The 20,000-nt window shown below is 39.5% G+C and overlaps 1 protein-coding gene and 1 long non-coding RNA gene across 2 annotated transcripts in view; both read right to left on the reverse strand.

Moving 5' to 3' along the window:
- Positions 1-262: 262 nt before the first annotated feature.
- The window catches only part of LOC138060181 (uncharacterized), a 180,260-nt gene continuing 160,522 nt past the window's right edge, over positions 263-20,000 (reverse strand). Inside the window, exon 2 of the long non-coding RNA XR_011134305.1 lies at positions 263-1,118. This is a non-coding gene — a long non-coding RNA (uncharacterized lncRNA). The remainder of the gene's footprint in view (positions 1,119-20,000) is intronic.
- Positions 263-20,000, reverse strand: part of LOC138060178 (uncharacterized) — a 28,548-nt gene continuing 8,810 nt past the window's right edge. The window contains exons 2-7 of the mRNA XM_068905899.1: positions 15,726-15,834; positions 13,107-13,190; positions 11,037-11,196; positions 8,908-10,832; positions 8,379-8,426; positions 263-2,300 (exon numbers count right to left, since the gene is read on the reverse strand). Of these exons, the coding sequence (XP_068762000.1) occupies positions 1,836-2,300; positions 8,379-8,426; positions 8,908-10,832; positions 11,037-11,196; positions 13,107-13,190; positions 15,726-15,834 (2,791 nt within the window). The 3' untranslated portion in view covers positions 263-1,835. The remainder of the gene's footprint in view (positions 2,301-8,378; positions 8,427-8,907; positions 10,833-11,036; positions 11,197-13,106; positions 13,191-15,725; positions 15,835-20,000) is intronic.

A 20,000-nucleotide genomic window follows, 5' to 3' on the forward strand; every position in this document is an offset into this window, starting at 1 on the left:
TTCTTGGTTTTGACGCGGGGTTCGATCCGCCGGCGAGCTAGTTTGGCGGCTCGGCTCTTAGGGGGTGCACCCTCACGTGATGCGGTTGTTTTCTTATTCAGTGCTCTATGGGCCTCGGGCATTGCACTTCACCCGTGGGTCCCTCTCTAATAAAATCAATGGATTAATGGATGACACCGAAAAGGAAACAAGCATCCCTCCCGTTACAGAAGAAAATGGATGTCTCATTTCCAATCACTCCACTCAAACAAACCACTTAATTCACATCAAGAAATGATTACTCTAATAATCGCACAGCAGACCTTGTCTAACATTACAAACTTCAATCGATAAATACGCTCATGGTCATCAGACCAAAATATATGCATGCTTTGTTGACTTCAGAAAAGCCTTCGATTCGGTATGGCACAATGGACTTCTCTACAAACTATTACAATATAATGTCTGAGGGAGTTCTTTTAGCCTAATAAAAAGCTTATACATGAATTCTACTTGCTCTGTCAGGCTAGGAAGTAATAAAACGCGATCTTGTCGGTACGCAAGAGGCGTTCGCCAAGGCTACGCCCTCTTCTTACTACTATTTAACCTGCATCTTACTGACTTAGGCCCGTTTCAAACGTCGAACTTTACATGTGCCGAATCTAATGCAAATGAGAAAAATCTATTGTTTTCGCTCATTTGCATTAGATTCGGCAAATGTAAAGTTCGACGTTTGAAACTGGACTTAGTTTTTCATTTAACAATATCCTATCTGACCGATTAGTTTTACCAAATGGAATGAAACTCAACTCCCTTTTATGTGCAGATGACTTAACTGTTTTATCACGATCTAATGTAGGACTTCAAAACTGCTTGAACACCTTATCCTCGTATTGCAACTCCTGGATACTAAAAATTAATCCAACGAAAATCAAGATAATGATTTTCCAAAAATTTGAAAGAAAATGTGTCTCTAGCTTCTACACTGGCAATGAAAAAAATCGACATTGTCCAAAACTACACCTACCTAGGAACTTGCATCACATCCACTGGAAACTTTACGTTTTCGCTAGACCACTTGGACAAAAGGCCTCCATGCTCTCTTTAGTTTGAGATGACACACTGATATGGTCTGAAAACTTAACTTGAGTTGACTCCATGATCTCACCAATTTTAACTTACAGTAGTGAAATCTGGGGTACCAGGGACAACTCTACAATCGAAAGGGCCCATCTCTATTCTGTAAACGATATTTGAAAGTACATAACAAAGCATCAAATATGGCAAGTGGAGCGCGCCGAATTTGGTAAATCAGTACCCCACGATCATATATGTCAATAAAAATTTTATCAATTTACAATATAAAGATAAAAAATTCGAATATTTCAATTTATATGACTTTAATTACAATTCATTGGATGACAGCAAAATCAAGCAACTCGTAGATCTCATGAAAAAGAAATGTCTCTCACTGGAACCCGAGGCTTCAGCACTCACGTAAACTAACGTTTTATCCGCACTCCATCAAAAAGAATTACAGCCCTTCTGCTTACCTAGTTTCAACACGAAAAAATCCCTTAAGAATAACTCTTAGCTTGTAATACTTAGAATAGGTTGCCACGCTGCGCTCACTAGTGAGATATACTATCAGTACGAGAGGATAAATTTCGTATCCCGGCCCCTCGCGATCAATTATATATCACTCTTTTATATCAGCTGAAATCTTACCATATATGAAACTTGTGCTCACGATAACGGAGCAAAGACATCTATAACAAACTGCAAATGGAAAAAAAATTACCCTTGAATCCCAGCGTCAATAAGAGGTGGAACCGCTAAGGGTTTAACGGTACGTTTTACCACTTGCGGTAATAACCCGCAATTTGTACAAAGGCCTTATCAAAAAGCTTCGAGGAAGATTTAAAAAAGATTCGTACTATTCTATCGCCAGTGCATGGCACAGGAAGTGAAATGTTTTCTGAATTCCAAAACTTCCCTCCTTTACCACAACGGCAAATGACATTTCTCTCAATCACGCCATTAGGACTCTTGGTGCTTACGATCAGTTCAACCTCACGATCATTGATTTCTGAGAATAACTGGTACTCAGTTAAATCCCTCGGTTCAGTTCCCCAGAGTGGACGTGAAAAATATGCCTCCATCTTAGGAAGGTCATCAGCCTGCATCATTGAAATTGTAGCGTAAACAATGACTTCAGTGGCCTGGTCAGGAACTCCTTCGTTTGCCAAATCAATGCATAATTCTTCTTCAACCCTGTACTCTTTTCCTTTGATAGGGTAGAATGGACAGGTGTATTTATCCTGCAACCAAGTGCACAAGGACAGACAGTCTTACAGAGTGAGTCCTGAAAGAGAACGTTGAAGCTATCCCATTTCCCACACACCATCACGTTGCAAATCTAATCTTCAGTTCAATGTCAAATGTCAATGTCAAAACAAAAAAAAAGCAATAACACAACAGCTATGATTAATGAAGAATTTCGGCTATCATTATGCAACTCATTCGGATCGCCCCGATCGCCCCAGTCGTTTCAAATAATGTTCAGAGGCGATCGGGACGATCATATGGAAGCACTACCCTGACGATAGCTGACGACACGGGCGACTTGAGACGACCTCGATCGCTTGGATAGGACTGAGTTCTATCCGGACGATCGAGGTCGTCTCAGTCGCGCGGGTCGTTGAAGCGATTGTCTGGGTAACCGTTTCCTATATAATCGCCCCGATCGCCTCTGAACATTATTTGAAACGACTGTGGTGATCGGGGCGATCCGGACGATCATACGGAAACCACGCTTAAAACAGGGTTTTTATATGCCGTAGCAATTCGTATTTTCAAGAATGGATACATTGATTTCTTGAAATAACCATAATAACAAAAAAGTTTTGGTGTTCTTACGTTCACTGTATACCTTAGTAAAGTTTAATTTATGTGGCAATTTCATGGAAACAACTTTTTCATACAGTCCTATAAAATGATGAAATGGTATATGAAATGACCCCGTTGAAGTCCTGAATTTTTCAGGCTTCTCTACGCAATTGCAAAAATTGCGCTCATAACTGCGAAGATCATAGCTTCACTTGAGTCCTATAAAAGTTATTATATATACCTTATACCAATTTATTTCATAGGTACTGAGATTTATCCACGGAAATCATAGTGATAAAATTCGTACTGATTCTAAATGTAGCCAATCATGAACACGAACGACAAAAGATCACTGAGAAGAAATATCGATCGTCCAATCGGCAACGCGAACGACGAAATTTCACTAGTGATGAATGAACGTATCGAATGGAACCTCATCCGACAGCCGTTGCACAAAAACCGCGCGCTTTGAAAAATGGCCGAGGGAAGGTTTGCTTCTGTTTGCTCAGTTGAGGAATTTATTTTAGAAGAAGAAAAGAGAAATGCTGCTCAAAAAAACCGAACGAGATGTACGATTGCTTAAGCGACTTTTGAAAACGAAAGTCGAACACAGGAAAATGGAAGTTATTCCAGCGGTTGAGCTGAATGAATACCGGAATACATCAACCAATTTATCAACTCCGTCCGCACTAAAGACGGCAATCAATACGAGCCGACTTTCCTTCGAAGTTTAGTGGCTAGCTTGGAACGACAACTGAAAAAAAGGGCTATTCCGCGAGCATAACAAACGACCTGGTATTTGAGAAAACCTTTAGTCCAAACAAAAACAACTAAGGAAGCAAGGAAAGGAATATAAACCCAAAGCGCCGGTAGCTTTGACAAGCGACGAATTAAAAACACTCTTCACTTTGGACTACTTTGGAATGCCTGAAACACACTTTTTGTTGAAAGTTTCTTTTGCTAAATTTTGTTTTTCGAGATTGACTAATTCTTCTTCGAATGTAAAGTTTTGCCTAATATCAGCGTAAGTGTACCACGAACAAAACCTCAGTACCTATGAAATAAACATATTACAGCATGGAAAATGCTTTGTACGATTTTCATTCACTCGTTGTTTCGTATCAGAAAACTCACTCGTTCCCTGCGCTCACTCGTTCGTTTTCTGCCTGACTACTCAACTCGAGAATAAAAATCGTACGTGCGCATTTTCCATGAAGTAATCTCTATATTCACCTCCGAGCAACTTTGCGCGGGATTTGGGCCCGAAAATATTGTATATACGTAATCGTTTTAGTATATACTAAAAAAACAATTCACCGAATATATGGCCAATTTGGCCGCCGCGCGAATAAATCCCATAGTTGTTAATTATCATATTATCATCTGTTCCATCTAGGAGTCGGGAGTTGGTTTTAATATTGTGGCACCATTCCCCTATATTTTTGATCGCTACCGTTCACGGGCACACGCACTCAAGGAAACTTATACCCGTAGGCGCCGAATCCACTCATTCTTTTTGTTGTTTAAGTATTGTTTAACTGCTCTTATGAGTCATGAGGTTTATACGTTCTCTTCTAGCTAGTTCTGTAACAGGACAAACTTTTAATTCTTGTAGAGTGTTCAATTCAATTTTTTATATTTGTAATTCCGTCTCAGTATACTGACCAAGGGTTATTACATTTGGATATTTGGATCGCTATGAGTATAGAATTAAAGACTTACGTTATCGGTCTAGGCTTAAAACAGTCTGAGTGAGAAAGAAATTCGAGAAGGAATTGCACAAACATTATTACTTTGTTAGTATAGCATTCGGCACCGTTTTTGGACTTCGGACCCTTTATTCATTTATTTATTTATTTATTCATTTATTTTATTATTATTATTATTATTATTATTATTATTATTATTATTATTATTATTATTATTATAATTATAATAAACCACGGACGACTAGGCGATAGAGCGATGGCGAAATATGTATTCAACAATTGTGTGCATGACCGGAAACGAGTTTTTGTGTTTTCGTTTCATGCAATGCAATATCCGGTCATTGTATGCCAATAACACATCTTATCGGGCTAATTATTGGGATTTGGCAATCGGAAAAGTTGCGCAATAGGGTCTTTCCTGTCTTCTGTGCGTATCTTTGGTAGGTTTCAGGGGATAGTATAAATGCGTACATTTTATCCGGTGGACGAAGTATGACATTTAAATTAACCTGCAATGGCGTCGAAGTTGATGTAACGCGAATGGCGTTTAGTGGATCTTTAAACAAAATATACCTTTATAGAACTAAAAAATGGAACTTCAATTCGAAACAAGACAGTCGGTGATAAAAGAAACATCTGGCCCCAGTTGTTCAATCGATGCATAGCGCTATCCGCCGGATGCATCCTTATCCAGTGGAATAATAAGTCATAGCAAAACCAATTGCTATATCCACTGGATAGTGATTTATCCGGTGGATAGCGTTATTCACGTTTTGAACAACTGGGGCCTGGAATTTTCAAAGCGACGAATAATGGACTTTGACAACAATCGCGATCGTCCACGAGTGATCTGTATATCTAAATATTTTGCTAACTTTTATGTTATGTACAACACTGAAACCAAATGGCAAATTCTGTGGTAAAAGTATCGAACACCTTGAATGCATCTGTGTTGTCTGGCTATTTATATTCATTTGCACTGAACTCTGCACGGTCTTCAGGCAGAAGAAAATTGGAAAAATAATTGGAAATGTGACTAATTATTAACAGTCAATATTATTTGAAAGAAAGCTCGTTGCCTATTTTATGGTTCATTCATCAAGGAAAACGTTCTGCAGAAAAGGGTTTAGGCTTACCTAAACCCTAAACTCCAGAACTCCGGTGAGAAATTTATTTAGCTGCGAATGGTTTTTGACACGGAGTGTGTTTCTTGTTTGCACGAACGGAATAAAATAGGAAAGGCTTTTCTTGCCTCTAACAGCAAATATGTTGTTTGTTTCAATAAAAGTTTAGGCTGGAAAGTGTTTTTGTAAGATTCTTCTGCCTTTGTGGATTCATCGTGTTGTGTATTAAAATATTAACTAATTTGTATGCGTGGGTTGAAATTTGATATGGGAGTAGTTTTCATAACGATGACAGGTTGTTTAGTGATTCTGGTGTAAAATGAAGTTAATTTGGGAAGCCAGCAATATTACTTTAAAAGCTTATATAATGCGCACTTAAGTGAATTTTTACGTTCTCGACCAAATTTAATTTATGCAACAATTATGTATAAACAAGAAGCTATTTCAAGAATAAATAGTGTTTCATTTCCGTACTGATAATTTGTTAGGGTGTGAGGCAAATACGGAGAAACTTACAGAAAACCACTTATGTCTTACACGTAAAACTGTTTCAGTCCCCTATCACGCTTTTAAAATAGGATTGACCATCTACGGCATCAGTTTATTGCTTGCGTGACGAACGGATAACTTGTGGACTTGTTTTGATGCTGGAAATGTACTGACAAAATAATTCTTGCATTACATTTTTAGTGGTTACAACCAAAGGGTTAACAGACTGAGTTTCTCGTTCTTCGAAAGACCATATCTTTAGTTTCCGCGCCAATAAGTAAACATCGACGAACATCACTTTTTATTCTGTTACGCAACATTCCAGCGTGTAAAGATAAAGGTACTACACCTTATTTAACGTCGGTAGTTTCTTTACCCTAGCCGAGAGTATTCTCCCAGGCAGCCAACGGTGCGCTCATTTTATCACCTTCTTTTCATCAGTGCTCCGTTTTAAGGGTATTTAAGGCTACTTTGAGCTACACTGAAGGGAAAGAAGTCGAAACAAGGATGTGAGATCCGGAGATCGAACTCGGGACATGTTGCACCAAAGCCGCGCACTAACCGACCCCGGGGTCGACCGAGTCTTAGCTTTCGTAGTGCGAAAACGTTTCTTAGTTTACGAAAACTAAGACCCCTTGTAAACAGTGGAAATTACGCAATAACCGACTGTGACAGCCCGTACAAAAGGCAACCCAGTTTAAGCTCACGGAGCGTCTAGTATTTATAATTCTCCCGGTATTGTTAAAGTGGTACTATGATCAAAAAGTCATTTCCTGTTTTTTCTTCAGATTTTGAAAGCGTGTTTGCTTAGCACCTAACTAGAACAATTTTGAGTTTTATCCAAAGGCTGTTTGTTTTGAGTGTAAGTTTTGGATTTCAAGGGGGCGGCATTACTCACGTTCAAAACTGACCGATTTGACCTCAGAGTGTTGGATCTAGAGAAGATGACGTCATTTACTCACTAGCTTAAAATTTCAGCGTGTAATCGCAATTTATTATATATGTAAAATACGGGTTTAAAAGTCTGAAAGCCCGAAACTCCCGTGCTGCATATTAATTCAGCCGCGTACACACGCAATGCATTCTTAAACTTGTGAGTCTTCGACGTCATTTTCTCCTCGACCCAGCTCTCTCAAGATTTTAAAAGATAGTAATGGCGGACCAATAAATAAGAAAATTCCAGTTAAAACAAACAGGTGTCTTTTTAAAATCAGAATTTAAAACTTTGTCAGTTACTGTTTAGTTAACATAGTTTTGGAATACAACGAAAAAAAATTGTTTTTTGGTCGTAGTACCACTTTAAGAAAAAGTATTGAATATTTTTAAATACCATTTTAGAAACTTGTACAGCATCTCTTTACTACTTTTGATTGGAGTTAACGACCGTTAACAACACTTTTAAATAAGAATAACTATTGCTCTCCAAACATTGATTTTGTTTTCTTAGGAGAAAGGGCTATTACAATGTAGGTAAAAAACAAAAAACAAAAAAGGAAATCCAGGAACTAGTAAATTTAATATAAAAAGTGTTAAATACACTTTAAATCCTCTACCCTTTTCTTCTAATTTTCTTTTTCAACTTTTTCAAGAATTTCTGCTTGTTTCTTATCCGCAAACAAGTCGGAACCAGCTTAGACAGTCTTTAAAATGGTACTGGACCAGGGTAAAGTCTGTAACAATCCCATTCCAAAAGACTTATTTTGTTCCAAATCTCACGTCTATGTTTTTAATACCCCACAGGTCTTGCTAATAAAATATTTCTCCCCGCATTATCCCACTCCCATAACCCCTTTTACCATTCAAAGTCCCGTTCCAAGAACCTTAAAACCCATGTTCTTTCAATCAGGAGACCCTGTTAAAGGGAAGCTGTCACGAGAAGCGCATGCGCTAGCGTCTCGTGAAAACTTGAAAAGTGTTAGGTTAACTTTTTTCAAGTTGAATCGACAAATTCAAAATAGTGTCCACTGGGGAGGGCCATGGTGGACAAAGGAGAATTTCCGGCGAATATACGTGACTCACGCGTGAATCCATGATGGCGGCTAGAATTTTCCGTGGGCTCGAGAGCAAACAAAGTCGAGCATGCGCAGCTCATGACAGTACCCATTTAAGTCCAAAATTGTTATCGGTATACTTAGCATCCGTCGCTCTTTTCTCTTGAACCTCATGAACCTAGACCGTAATCCCTTACCCTTTCCTCCAGAAGCTCCTTTTCAAGAATTTCTGCTTTTTCCTTGGCCTGCAATCAAGTTAACAGGGTTAGACTTTGTCGTCAACAAGGTCCTCGATCCAAGGCCTCATTTTAAACCAAATCCTTCAGCTAGCGGAGGTGGGGTGGTCCAGTGGTTAGGGCGTTGGGTTGGCAAGAGGATTGCCCCGGGTTCAAATCCCGTTTTAACCTCTGGTTTGGATTTGTTTCCGGTTGTCCCGAATTCAACTCTACCACGCTTTATAACTAGCCACCTAGTTGTCTCCTGCCACTTGGGGTTCTAAATCATGTTCCTGTTAAGCTTGAGTTGCCTAGTCTTTCAGCTTATTAAAACTGGGTTGCCTGTGAACTAGTTTGATAGCTAAATGCAATTCCGTTATAAAAAAACCTTTTCCTTTTTTTCAACAGCTCTTGCTAGAAAAACAATTGTTTCTAAACCAGGAATCTAAGAGCCATATCATTTCCCTTATGGACCCCATTTTATTTGTCATGTCTGCTTTTAATCTCTTACCCTTTTCTCCTGAATCTCTTTCCACGCATTTTTAAGAATTTCTGCTTGTTTCTTTAGGTCAGGCATCAGCTCCCACACTGGAACAAGAGCAGCACGATTTCCTCGATCAATCACATACCATGTTGCATTGTTGCTTTGTAGTAATTGACTGAACATTTCAGGGTTTGTTGTTGGTGGTCCTAGCGCTTGTACAGTCATTTTAGACCTGAACTTAACTTTCTCGGTGGATGAAGCATCGGTGGAACCACTTATGTCGAATGAACTTGTCTTCACCGAGCCTCCAACAGAGAATCCAGCACCACTGTAACCGGCTGAAACTTCGGTGTCAAATTGCTTGACTGCTGCCATCATTACTTCTGATACGCTTGCTTCTCTTTCAGTGTTCACATCCAGGTTATGGAAGAATACGCCACCTAAAGTGTGAACGCCCTTTGGCACGTGTGATCCATACATCTTCAAAAACTTCTCGGCGCTTTCGTTGTCTTTTATCTCTTTCGCATGACTTCTAGCTTCATAGTTCAGTTTCATTTCTTCCAGGGGGATGCGGAAAGCCTTCGTTGGTTGACAAATGTACTTGGTAACAGTTGCATGAGTAGTGTTTTCCTGCTTCTTTGTTGAAGTGTCTTGGTTGCTTTGACTACTATAGGTACCAGACGCACTAGCATGAACTCCCCAACCACTACCTGTAACCGAAGCGGCTATGCTGAGACCGGAAGATTTCGCGGTTTTGTAAAATTTGGTAGATGCTTGCTGTTCGGTTGATTCGAAGAACCCAAATTCAAATCCAAGAGCTGGGCTAAGCCACACCACGTATTCTGGTTTCTTAAGTAACGGAAACGGTGGGCTTTCGGAGAAACCTTCTATGTTATTATCATCAAATAGGATACCGTAAAGTGCCAGTCCACCGCTTGCCGCTGCGACAATATCTTCGTTCGTGACATAAGGCGGTATTGCCAGAGAATCTGATGCAATTTTGATCTCTCTATTTAGCTGCTCCAAAAGGGCGTTTGGATCATCCTTTTCCTGTTTGTCCCATCCTTCTGGTAGACTCAACTTATCCGCAATTTCCTTCATTTTCTCCTGCAACGCCTTCTTACTTTTCTCTGAAGCTTCTTGGGTAATCTTACGCGCTTCTTTGGCAATCCCCTTTGCCTCTTCTATTCTTTTCTCATTCTGCTTTATCTTTTCGTCTTGCACCTTCCATTCTGTTACGCGCTCGCTACTCTCGTTAAAATACATTTTCTTTAAATTTGAGGGTTTTTCTTCCTTGCTTGCCTCTTCAATTATTTCATCCAGTTGCTCTTTTGACATGTCACTTGCCGATTCGACGCCTTTTCTCTCAAGCTTTTCTGCGGTTTTAAGCCCAATGCCATACCGCTGACATTGCTTTCTGATCTCAGTTCCTTCTGAAAACAAATTCTCCACAACTGATCGGTCTTCATCAGTTGCTCCTGTTATTAAGGTGTCTAGATCGCTATATTTCATCCTGCGAAGCTTAGTTAGAGAGGGGCTCCTCTTGATTACTTTTCCAACCCAGCCGTTCTGACCTTCGACCTCGATATCGTTAGTAACAAGGGCGCCAAGTGTTTCAAGCTTTGGCAGAAGTTTTTCAGACAGCACAATGTAAAACTCATCTTGCTTCGTTCCATACTTCTCGGCCTTGTAGAGCTTTTTGGCAAGGTGAATTTGCCTCGTTGTATAATCACAGACAAGTTGTAAGGCCATGTCACTTAGGCCATTTTCTTTGAGAAGACTTTGCAAGTCTTTCTGAAGTCCTCTTATTGCCACAGCGGTCAATTTCCTTAAAAGCTTTTTCTTGTCATATGTATCTTTTAGGGAATTAATTTCTGAATACAGGGCTCTCACTTCAACTTCTATGTCCTCGGGCTTGCCATCAGTAATGTTGTTGAGTTTAGCGGTAAGATCTGCAGATTGAATAGGACGGATTGTCACAAAAAGATTCTATTGCTGAGTACATATGAAGACGGTTAACTATTCAGTTGTAACTCTCAGCAAACCTCTTTAATTCCATAACTCCAACACAAAAGTTTGATCTCTTCTTCAACATATACGGATACTAGACTTCTAATGGAAAGTCATTATTCCACAAGTTGAGGAATTGGAAGTACCTTGTAATTCAGCTTCATTTGTTTGGGGAGCATTCTCGCTTTGTTCTCCTTCTCCAGCGCCTTCTTTTCCTCCTCCTCCTCCTCCTCGCAAGCGAAGTAGCACCTTAATATTGCAATCACCAACAATACCCTGTTCTTGAAATGGTTTATCGAGTACGACCTGTGTTAAAAGGATGTGAAGTAAGTGATTAATAAATCGATTTGTGGGACTCACTCATTCATCCGAGCAGGGCAGTTCCCGGTGTTGTGGTCTGTCTTCTGTGGTATATCATGATTAGGGCGGAAAATGCTCGGAGACATCAGTTACATCAAGCTACTATAAAATCCGAGGGTAAAGTAAGACAAATGATATGATATGATATGATATGATATGATATACGATGTGATATATGATATATGATATATGATATGGTGCAAATGATGTAGTATGTGTCCACAAATAATAGAATCATGAATCATGAGCAGACAAAAAACTAAGGCACGAAAGTGAAGCAACTAATTAAGCAATTGACGTGCATTTTCAGGCATGCAAATGCTTTAAGAATAACCATGGATGAAAGAATAACAAAAAAAAAAAACAAAGGAATCAACGAATGAAATCAACCAACCAACGAACAAACGAACAAAAGAAGGACGACGGACGGAAGGACGAATAAACTGAATTGGATTTTTTAAAAAAAAATTTGACCTTTTCAAGGACGTTGGCGCTAAATTTGTTCGCGCACGTCGACCGCACATTTAGGAATTGTTGCAATGTTCCCGCGGCCACGTCCTACACTGTGAGCACTCGCTGAGTGAATATAAATGTAGGCAAACATGGCCTCGTTTGTTGTCTAGTTAGCCTCCCTGGCATATTTAATCTTCTAAATAAATAAACGATTAGTGGCCCACATGAATTACTTGCTTTGCTTAATATTCTCTATGATGAAACGAATAAATATTTTTTTAATAGTCAAAATAATTTAATACGTTCGATGTAGGAGAACACACACTATTCATGCCGTTTCTCCCGCGCGTTCTATGATATCCCGCGGGTATCCATCCGAAGCCAGACCTTTTTTTGCTTTTCGACGCCATTTGAGATTGACTAACACACACATGGCATCGATCTCATGTGATATGTAGTCGTTCTCGGCCGCACCGGGAGCTGGTAATTACACGTGCAGTGACGTGGTTTTGAGATTGCAGGCTCAGAGATCGTAAACAATGTGCTTTTCGAATGAGAGAAGTGATCCTCACAATTTGCTGGACAATTTTAAGTAATTGTCTCTTGTAGGCACCAATCAGATGTCTACAAGAAACAATTGCTGAAAAGATTTTCCAGCTAAGTAAGAGAATTACTTCTCTCATTCGTCTAATAACCCGCACTTCAAAATATCCATTCATTTCAACGTGCCTTTCGTTCGTGCCTTCTCTTTCGCAGTTTCTGTACTTGTATTTCCCAAAGTGATGAATGGTCAGGATTCCGTTAAATATGCGTATTCCGATTGAAAAACAGGCATTGCGATGCGTATGGCGTATACGAAAGGAAATAACACTTCGTATATCTCTATTGTCTCCCATCCAGATATTACTGAGCCCCGTCAGACAGGGATAACTTCAGTGAACTTTTGTCGTGAAAGCATCTCAAAGGATTTAAATGGGAAGAAGTGCGCTAAAGCAAGCTGTTAGCACTATTAACCACTGTCAAGCTGAATTTGGAGATTCACAAGTTTTTTCTCGTGTATATTACTGTACTTTATTCACACCAAGAGTAGAACTGATGACCACAGAAATTCGTACCTTACCTTGGTATATATTAAAAAAAAAAAGTTGAAGTGTACTCGGAATTTTCTGCCAGAAAAAAGTCGATGCACCCCACTCTTTTTTTCAATTTTGGAATAAGTAACTGCATGATCCCCTTAAATATTCCACTTGGGATGTTAGCACGAACGTCGTCCCACAGACCGCTACATAACTTTTCGACCGGATTAATTACGAAAAATTGATCAAAAAGTCCAAGCCCCAGGCCTAATTTGTCAGCTGAACATATATAACAAGAACCCTGAAAAAAAGTTTTGAAATACTTACAGTTTTGCCTCCGTGCACGAAATACGTATCCTTTGGAAACTGGCCACAAACGTTTTCCAAATCAACAAGCTGGTCGGCAAGCGACTGATAAAGTAAAACAGGAAAATAAAATTGCAAATCGCTGTTCACATGTTCAAGGATTTGTTGGCCTTGTATTAAAACTATCAATACTAATGGCTGACTTTAAGTAGTTCACAACGTACAGCCTCAAGATTTCTCTCTTTTGACTTTCAGAACATTTCAAACCTTTTCCCCGGACCCATGATGTACCTGAAGTAATTTTGTTTTGGCAACTATATATAGACGGAAAGAAATGGGATGATTAAATGGACCCTATATTGCATGATTAACAAGAGAAATTACTCACCGGCTACCACCAGTGCTTAACACTGAGTAATATATAGAGGATATTACACGGTGGCGAGAAGATATCAATTCTATGTTCTAGTGGCAACACAGGGAGCCCACACAATCTGCTTGTGTAACCGTTTGTAATTTTAAAATAAATGTAAAGGATTCACCGTTTGCTTCTTCTGTAGCGATATATCGATAAATATGTGCATGGACCACCCTTGTCCTTCTATTGAGAGGCACAGTAAACAGCGAACTCGAAATCTTCAAAATCGCTCAAAATACCACTTTTGAGGCAAAAGAACAACAGTAAACCGCAGGTAAGGTGATACCAGCCATGCACATATCCATCGATATATCGCTGCAGAAGAAGCAAACAGGGAATCCAATACATTTATTATAAAATTACAAAAGCTTACACCAACATTGTGTGGGGGCCCTGTGGTGGCAAGAACAATATCTTTGCGCGAACGAGTGAGATATTGGCCTTGCCAGGAGAACGTTAAATTAATATCTTCGGGCTCACGTGTAATGGACAATATATATACATAAATATACATGGTAGAGCCTGATATTGAAAAGCAGGCTTTCATACAATTACTGGGTAACCGTATTAAGCTTGGTACAAACATACCTGGTGCCCAAATTACGAAAATGTTTACATATAACACCGTCAGTAAGCCTAATAAAAATTCGATTACTGACTCTGACTTGAATCACCAGAAATTTTTTTTGCATACACAGCACTCTCGTGCTTCGGCTCTATTAGGGAGCTTAAGCATGCGCGTTTTTGAGACGCGGGCGGCAACTGGAAGTGAGCTGTTTTCCCTTTTAACTTGTCTTCGCACAACCACATTTGCTAAGTATCTTTTCTCCATAAGAGATGTTTAGTATAAAAATGTTGAAGACATCACTGTCCTGGCACGCGAAATGTTCTCTTCCGGTTGCCGTCCGCGTCTCAAAAACGTACGCCCGTGCTTAACCTCCCAAATAAGGCTGCCGCCTAGTCAGCCTCGGGTCTTCTCTCGGCTAACTCGTTAGCAATTTAATTTTCGACCTCGAATATTGCGTTTCTAGCTTTCTCATTGATTCATTCAATCTTGGTTATCAGCTCATATACCGTATGACCTTATATGGTATATGGAAACTGATTAAATTGCGTTAAGTGTTGTGAAGCTGGAACCTGATTGGCTTTAATTTCCAAGTGTTTAAGTGTTCAGAATGTGATGGGAATTTAATAAAAACAGGGGCCCATTACCAGGAGTGAGGAACTCCCATACTATATGTCATTTTTACCGACCGATCTATTTTTAGAATACCTTTTCCGCCAAAAAACAAAGGTAGTTCCGGCTCGGTGACGCTATGACGTCAAGTTAGTTTCTTGTGATTGATCATCGGCTCTCTAAGGAGTCTCATTCGCGGGAAATTCAATCTAAAAAGCGCCGTGGAGAAAACGCCGAAAACGCTGAAAACGCCGTGGCAGGAATATAGGGCTGTTGTTCGCTCCTAGTAATGAGCTACTGATAAAAACGATTATTCCATTCGCGCATGTTGGATATCAGACTGGTTATTGATGGTTTGCATCTGACGTCACGGCCGCCATGTTGGTGTACACAACAATGCAGTAAAATGCCTTTTGGGGAATTTGACTCTATTATTGTGCAAAACGTGTGGGGCCATTTTCTATTGTTTTGTACACCAACTTGGCCGTCTCATCACGTGGATGCAAACCTCGGTGCCACGCGCCTCGTTGGTTATTTACAATCTCATATCCAAAGAGCACTCATAAAAATAATTGTTAAATATCTATGTCCGGCTTAAGCAAGGAAAAACAAAAGAAACGGTTTAGGGATTTTTTTATTCAAACCAATGCGAAACGGGAAGCCATTTTGTTCTTCTCCGTTTCCTCATACTCCCTTGCTATTAACCTCCAAGCTAGCCAATCAGAATGCGTGGAAAGCACCATTCACTTTTGTGTAATATATTCTTAAAGTCTTTATTTAATGAGGAAAAGTGCATTAACCCAAACAGGTATCTAAGATAAGACCTTTAAATGAAATCAAATCAAACTTAATGTTGGTTTTCTGTAGTGGGGAAAACCGGAGTGCCAGATCGAGGAAAACCTTTGTGAACGGAGAAGAAAACCCACAAATGCAAGCCAAATATGCGGTAAGATCTGGGAATCGATCCCAGGCCACATTGGTGATGGGCAATTAGCAGTGCGCCAACACTCAATAACGTAAGAAAGTGTTTAATGTTGCTTTTTACCTTTTGAGGGTCCACTGAACAGGGCATCACAAAATCATTCAACAGGTGTACAAACACAATACACTTCCCAGTGCCGGGATCATTTGACTTTCCAGGAATCATGTCTTCCCTGTGTAAGGAGAAATAAAAGCAATTACCGTAAAATTCCGAAAATCCCATTGTCTTTTGAAGAAGCCTATTCTCCACAATTGAATATAAGCTACCAATTCCCCACCCCCACTCCTCCCTATCAACCGCTTCTACGCACCCCCTGTCCTTACCCCTTAGAGAGTGTCGATTTCGCCCTCACTTCTAACTCACTCAATACAAACCACACTGGCTCACTGTTACCACTATCTGTATCAGTTTCCACAGAACAGACGCTTTACTGGAAAATTAGCGCATTACCCGCGGGTAATCGACCGGAAATTACGGTAGTTTAACCAAGAGTGAATTAGATAAGTGTGTTGATCTATCACTTTGCGGCCTTGCCCCAGCACAGTCACAAATGGATTTATTTTTAGATACACTTTGCGCGCGAAACAAAGGGCCGCCAATTTTAACCAATCAGAAGAAGCCATAGCACGCGTGACAGCTTCTTCCATGTTTTTTTCAGGGACATGACAACTGATTTTTGCGGAAACGGGTATTCTACAAATAGACTGATTTGTGACTGTGCTGAGGAGGTCGCCCATGCAATAACAACACTCTCATCTAATTCACTCTTTGTCTAACATTGAAAGTGAAGATATTTTTGCGAGTCATAAACCACGTACGTCAGCTATAATATTTTTATCGTACTCTTTGTACTACTTAAGTAGGTCATTTCGAAGAAACGTTTCGTTTCTTTACTTGATTTCTTTGCAAAACCGGATACAAACACAGAAAAACAATCAGGCCATAAATGATCTTCATTCCTCGAAGAAGGAAAAACATGCTTTCCTGTAGTTTTCCAGGAAAATGTTTTATAAACGTTTGCTTGCCGCGACGCTACAATCTTGTCACAATAGCCTCTCAAAGGCTCGTGATAAGAAAAACCAAAAGGCTTTTCTTTCCAGAAAAGTCAAATAAATGTAATCGACGCATCATGGAAATTTTTAAGAAAAATATTTTCTTTGAATAGATAGTATTTTATCGTTTGCATCAACTTATTATGCCAAGTACAAAAAAACTGATTTTTCAGTCGCTTGCCGAACAGATGGTTCTCTTTTTCTAACACAACGCAAATAGCTCGACATCTAGATTTTCTTGCGCTCTCACTTGCTTTTCACTCGTCCTTATAGCTTAGGCCGAGCATTAATATGCTCAAAAGTTGTCCAGAGTGCTTTTTTTCCTAACATCTTTATAATTTTTCAAACATGTCAACGGCGGTTTCCTCCACATGCTTCGAACTTCATGGCAAAGGATGAGACCAGAGTTCTCGTGGAAAATGCTCCCAGATTAATGATTAATTCGATAATTTGGAAACTCTTCGAGACTATTGGCCTTCCACGCAAACACTCTCAGGGATTGGTCACTCGTTCCTCTCTCAGTAGCGTCTGCTCAAACGAGCCACACATTCCTTTCTCTTTGTTAAGCAACTGTCATCTGGAAATCACGTGCGGGTTACTGTGGAATCAATCAGCGCTGTGTAGATCTCCCCTGGGACGAAGCGTTTTCGATTCAGAATACTCCTCAGAAACATTAAGAGCCATTTTCCGAGAAAATTGAAAATCGCAAGACACTCGTAAAAAATCGATTTTTTTTTCTTTGGCCAAAACATCCCTTTTAGTGACCTAATTCAAGAAAAAATAGTTTTGGGTTCAAGCGATTCATTGTACGGGAGTTTGAAAAATCGATTTATTGCTGGTTTTTCGCGCTTAAAAACAACAGAATCCGACCTCAACTTCGAGAAAACGGTGAACGCATAAGAAACAATCCCTAACATCGAAACTTCAGGCGAATATTATTTCGTTCTTAATCTTTGAAACCCTAAAAGAAAATTTGAAGAAATAAGTTTTTTACATTTACAATCGACAAGTTTAAAAAGGACATATTTGTGTCTCTTGAAATGTTAGAAAATGAAAGCGAACTTTAACTGTTGAAAAAGCCCTCTGGTATATGCCGCTTCCTAGTAAAACCCATATAGAATAAAGCCTTGGCTATTGAAGTAAATTACGGGAAAGTTTTAGCTCTGGAAATTAAATACAGCCCTGACACTGGAGTAAGCAATTTGAGAATTTAATTAAATAAAATGTATGCAAATTAGACGGCCCGCTGAAGGAATTCATACTAAACGCAAAGTTTAGTGCAAAAGGACTACTTACTGTTGCTAGTAATATGTTTTTACAGTGAAAATGTTATTTCTAGCTTTCAGCTGTGTTGGTGAGAGCCATAAATAACTTTTTATACGACGACTGAAAAACGTTTGTTCAGCCACATTGCCGCAGCGAAATCATTGAGATCGCAACTTCGAAGTGAAACTGTCATCGCTTGATGAAACTCCGTTACCACAATGGTAAAATAGTTTTCTTCAGGGGAAAAATGCAGAATTAAAATGCATTCGAAACCGTTGACTTCGATTTTGAATTTGTTTAGTTAAGATTTCAAGCCACCACAAGGTCTTATGACTTCTACTGACCCACGAATCGGTTACATATGCCAAGGTCACGTTAGCAAACTGTCACGAAATACTCAATAGCTTCTGTTTTCGGTCTTCGTTTTGTTGGTAAAAAAATACATACACTTTTCACAGAACAGACCTTCTTGCTTTATTTGATTTATATATTTGTATTGGTCCAGACACATGATATGGTGACTTGTTGTAAAAGACATTCATCACAGTTTTTGATTCAGAGTGAAGGTATAATATTTCCCAAATATTTCAAACACAAATGTTTCCTTAATAAGTTCGTTATTCCCGAATTTACCACCTTGCAAAAATCCCTACAGCAAAATAAAAAAGCATAAAATTCAACTTTATAGCTTGCTATAGTTTTGTTTCGGATTTGTTTTTTATGATTTTTCCCAACCTCGTTCCCAGGGTCTCTCTTCTCTGCCTCCATTGTCGTTGAGAATTCTCAACGACAATGGAGGCTGAGAAGAGAGACCCTGGGAACGAGGTTGGATTTTTCCTCCGAAACCAGGATCCCTAGCCAGGTAACTAGAAATTCTCAGTTTCATTTACAGCTTGTTCACAACACAACTTCAAACTTGAGTGTGCTTATCGCATCCTTGAAACCTTCGAGACCTCCTCAAAATTGTTGAAAAGCCTATTGAGGCTAATAATAATCTTTGAGTTAAATTTGACCAATTCACGTGGCGAGCGCGAGAAAAAGAGAACCACTCCGCAGTGCTGAATACGCGATGTGGAGTGTTATAAAATTCCACATTCTCGCGCGTAACGGGGCAGGTACAAAACACAGGTCACAGGTCATTGTTTTACTAATACAGAATGTATCCTAAACATTCATAAAAGCTAACCTTAGGCCTAATTAGGCCTAAACGAACGTTTTTAGGCTTAAGGTTAGCTCTTATGAATGTTTAGGATACTTTCTGTATTGGTAAAACAATGACTGTGCCCTGTGCCCTGTGACCTGTGTTTTTGTACCTGCCGCGCGTAACGCTTTCTCTAGAGACCTCTAGAAATGTTGTTTACTGAAGAAAAACAAAGTTATCTTTGGTTAACTCAGAGAACTTGCAGAAATAACTCCAGCCTGCATAACAGGCGCTTTATCAGGGGCACCCAACGACGGTTTCCCCCCGAATTACTTTGAAAAGACTTTTTAGGCTATTCAGAGTACTTTTAGATCTCTAGAAATGTTTTCTAAGTGGCGCTAAGAAATTTATATCTATTCGGGCATCCTAGGGTAACTTGAGTCTTTTGCTTCAGTGTTATTTTCCCGAACATTTTAGCAGCAATTCAAAGTTTTCCGAAAGTGAGAGTTTTTCGGTTCCTTTCTGCATTGCATTTTCGATTCCGAAAATTTTAGGCTTCCTTTCTCTACGAAAAACAACCTAACCTGGGGAGTGAAATGGGAAAAATGAACTTCAGAAAATCGGAGGGAATTTATTACATAAGCTTCGAAAATTGTGTACATGAATGGAACGGTCATCTAGAAATTTTTAGCCTTCCTCAAGCTATAGAAAATCCTAGGCAATGTTTGCTTCTCCGAACAGATATTTCACAGGGTGCCCCTGCTTTATGAGCTAGGCTAGGCGAAAGCGGCATTTTGCGGGAGGCGCGAAACGCGACGAGGGGAGGAAAAAATAAAGCTTTATCTTTCTTTATCCCTCGTCTCGCGCTTTGCACTCGTT

The sequence above is a fragment of the Montipora capricornis genome, chromosome 8, assembly GCF_036669925.1.
Source record: "Montipora capricornis isolate CH-2021 chromosome 8, ASM3666992v2, whole genome shotgun sequence".
In the NCBI taxonomy this organism is placed as follows: Eukaryota; Metazoa; Cnidaria; class Anthozoa; order Scleractinia; family Acroporidae; genus Montipora; species Montipora capricornis.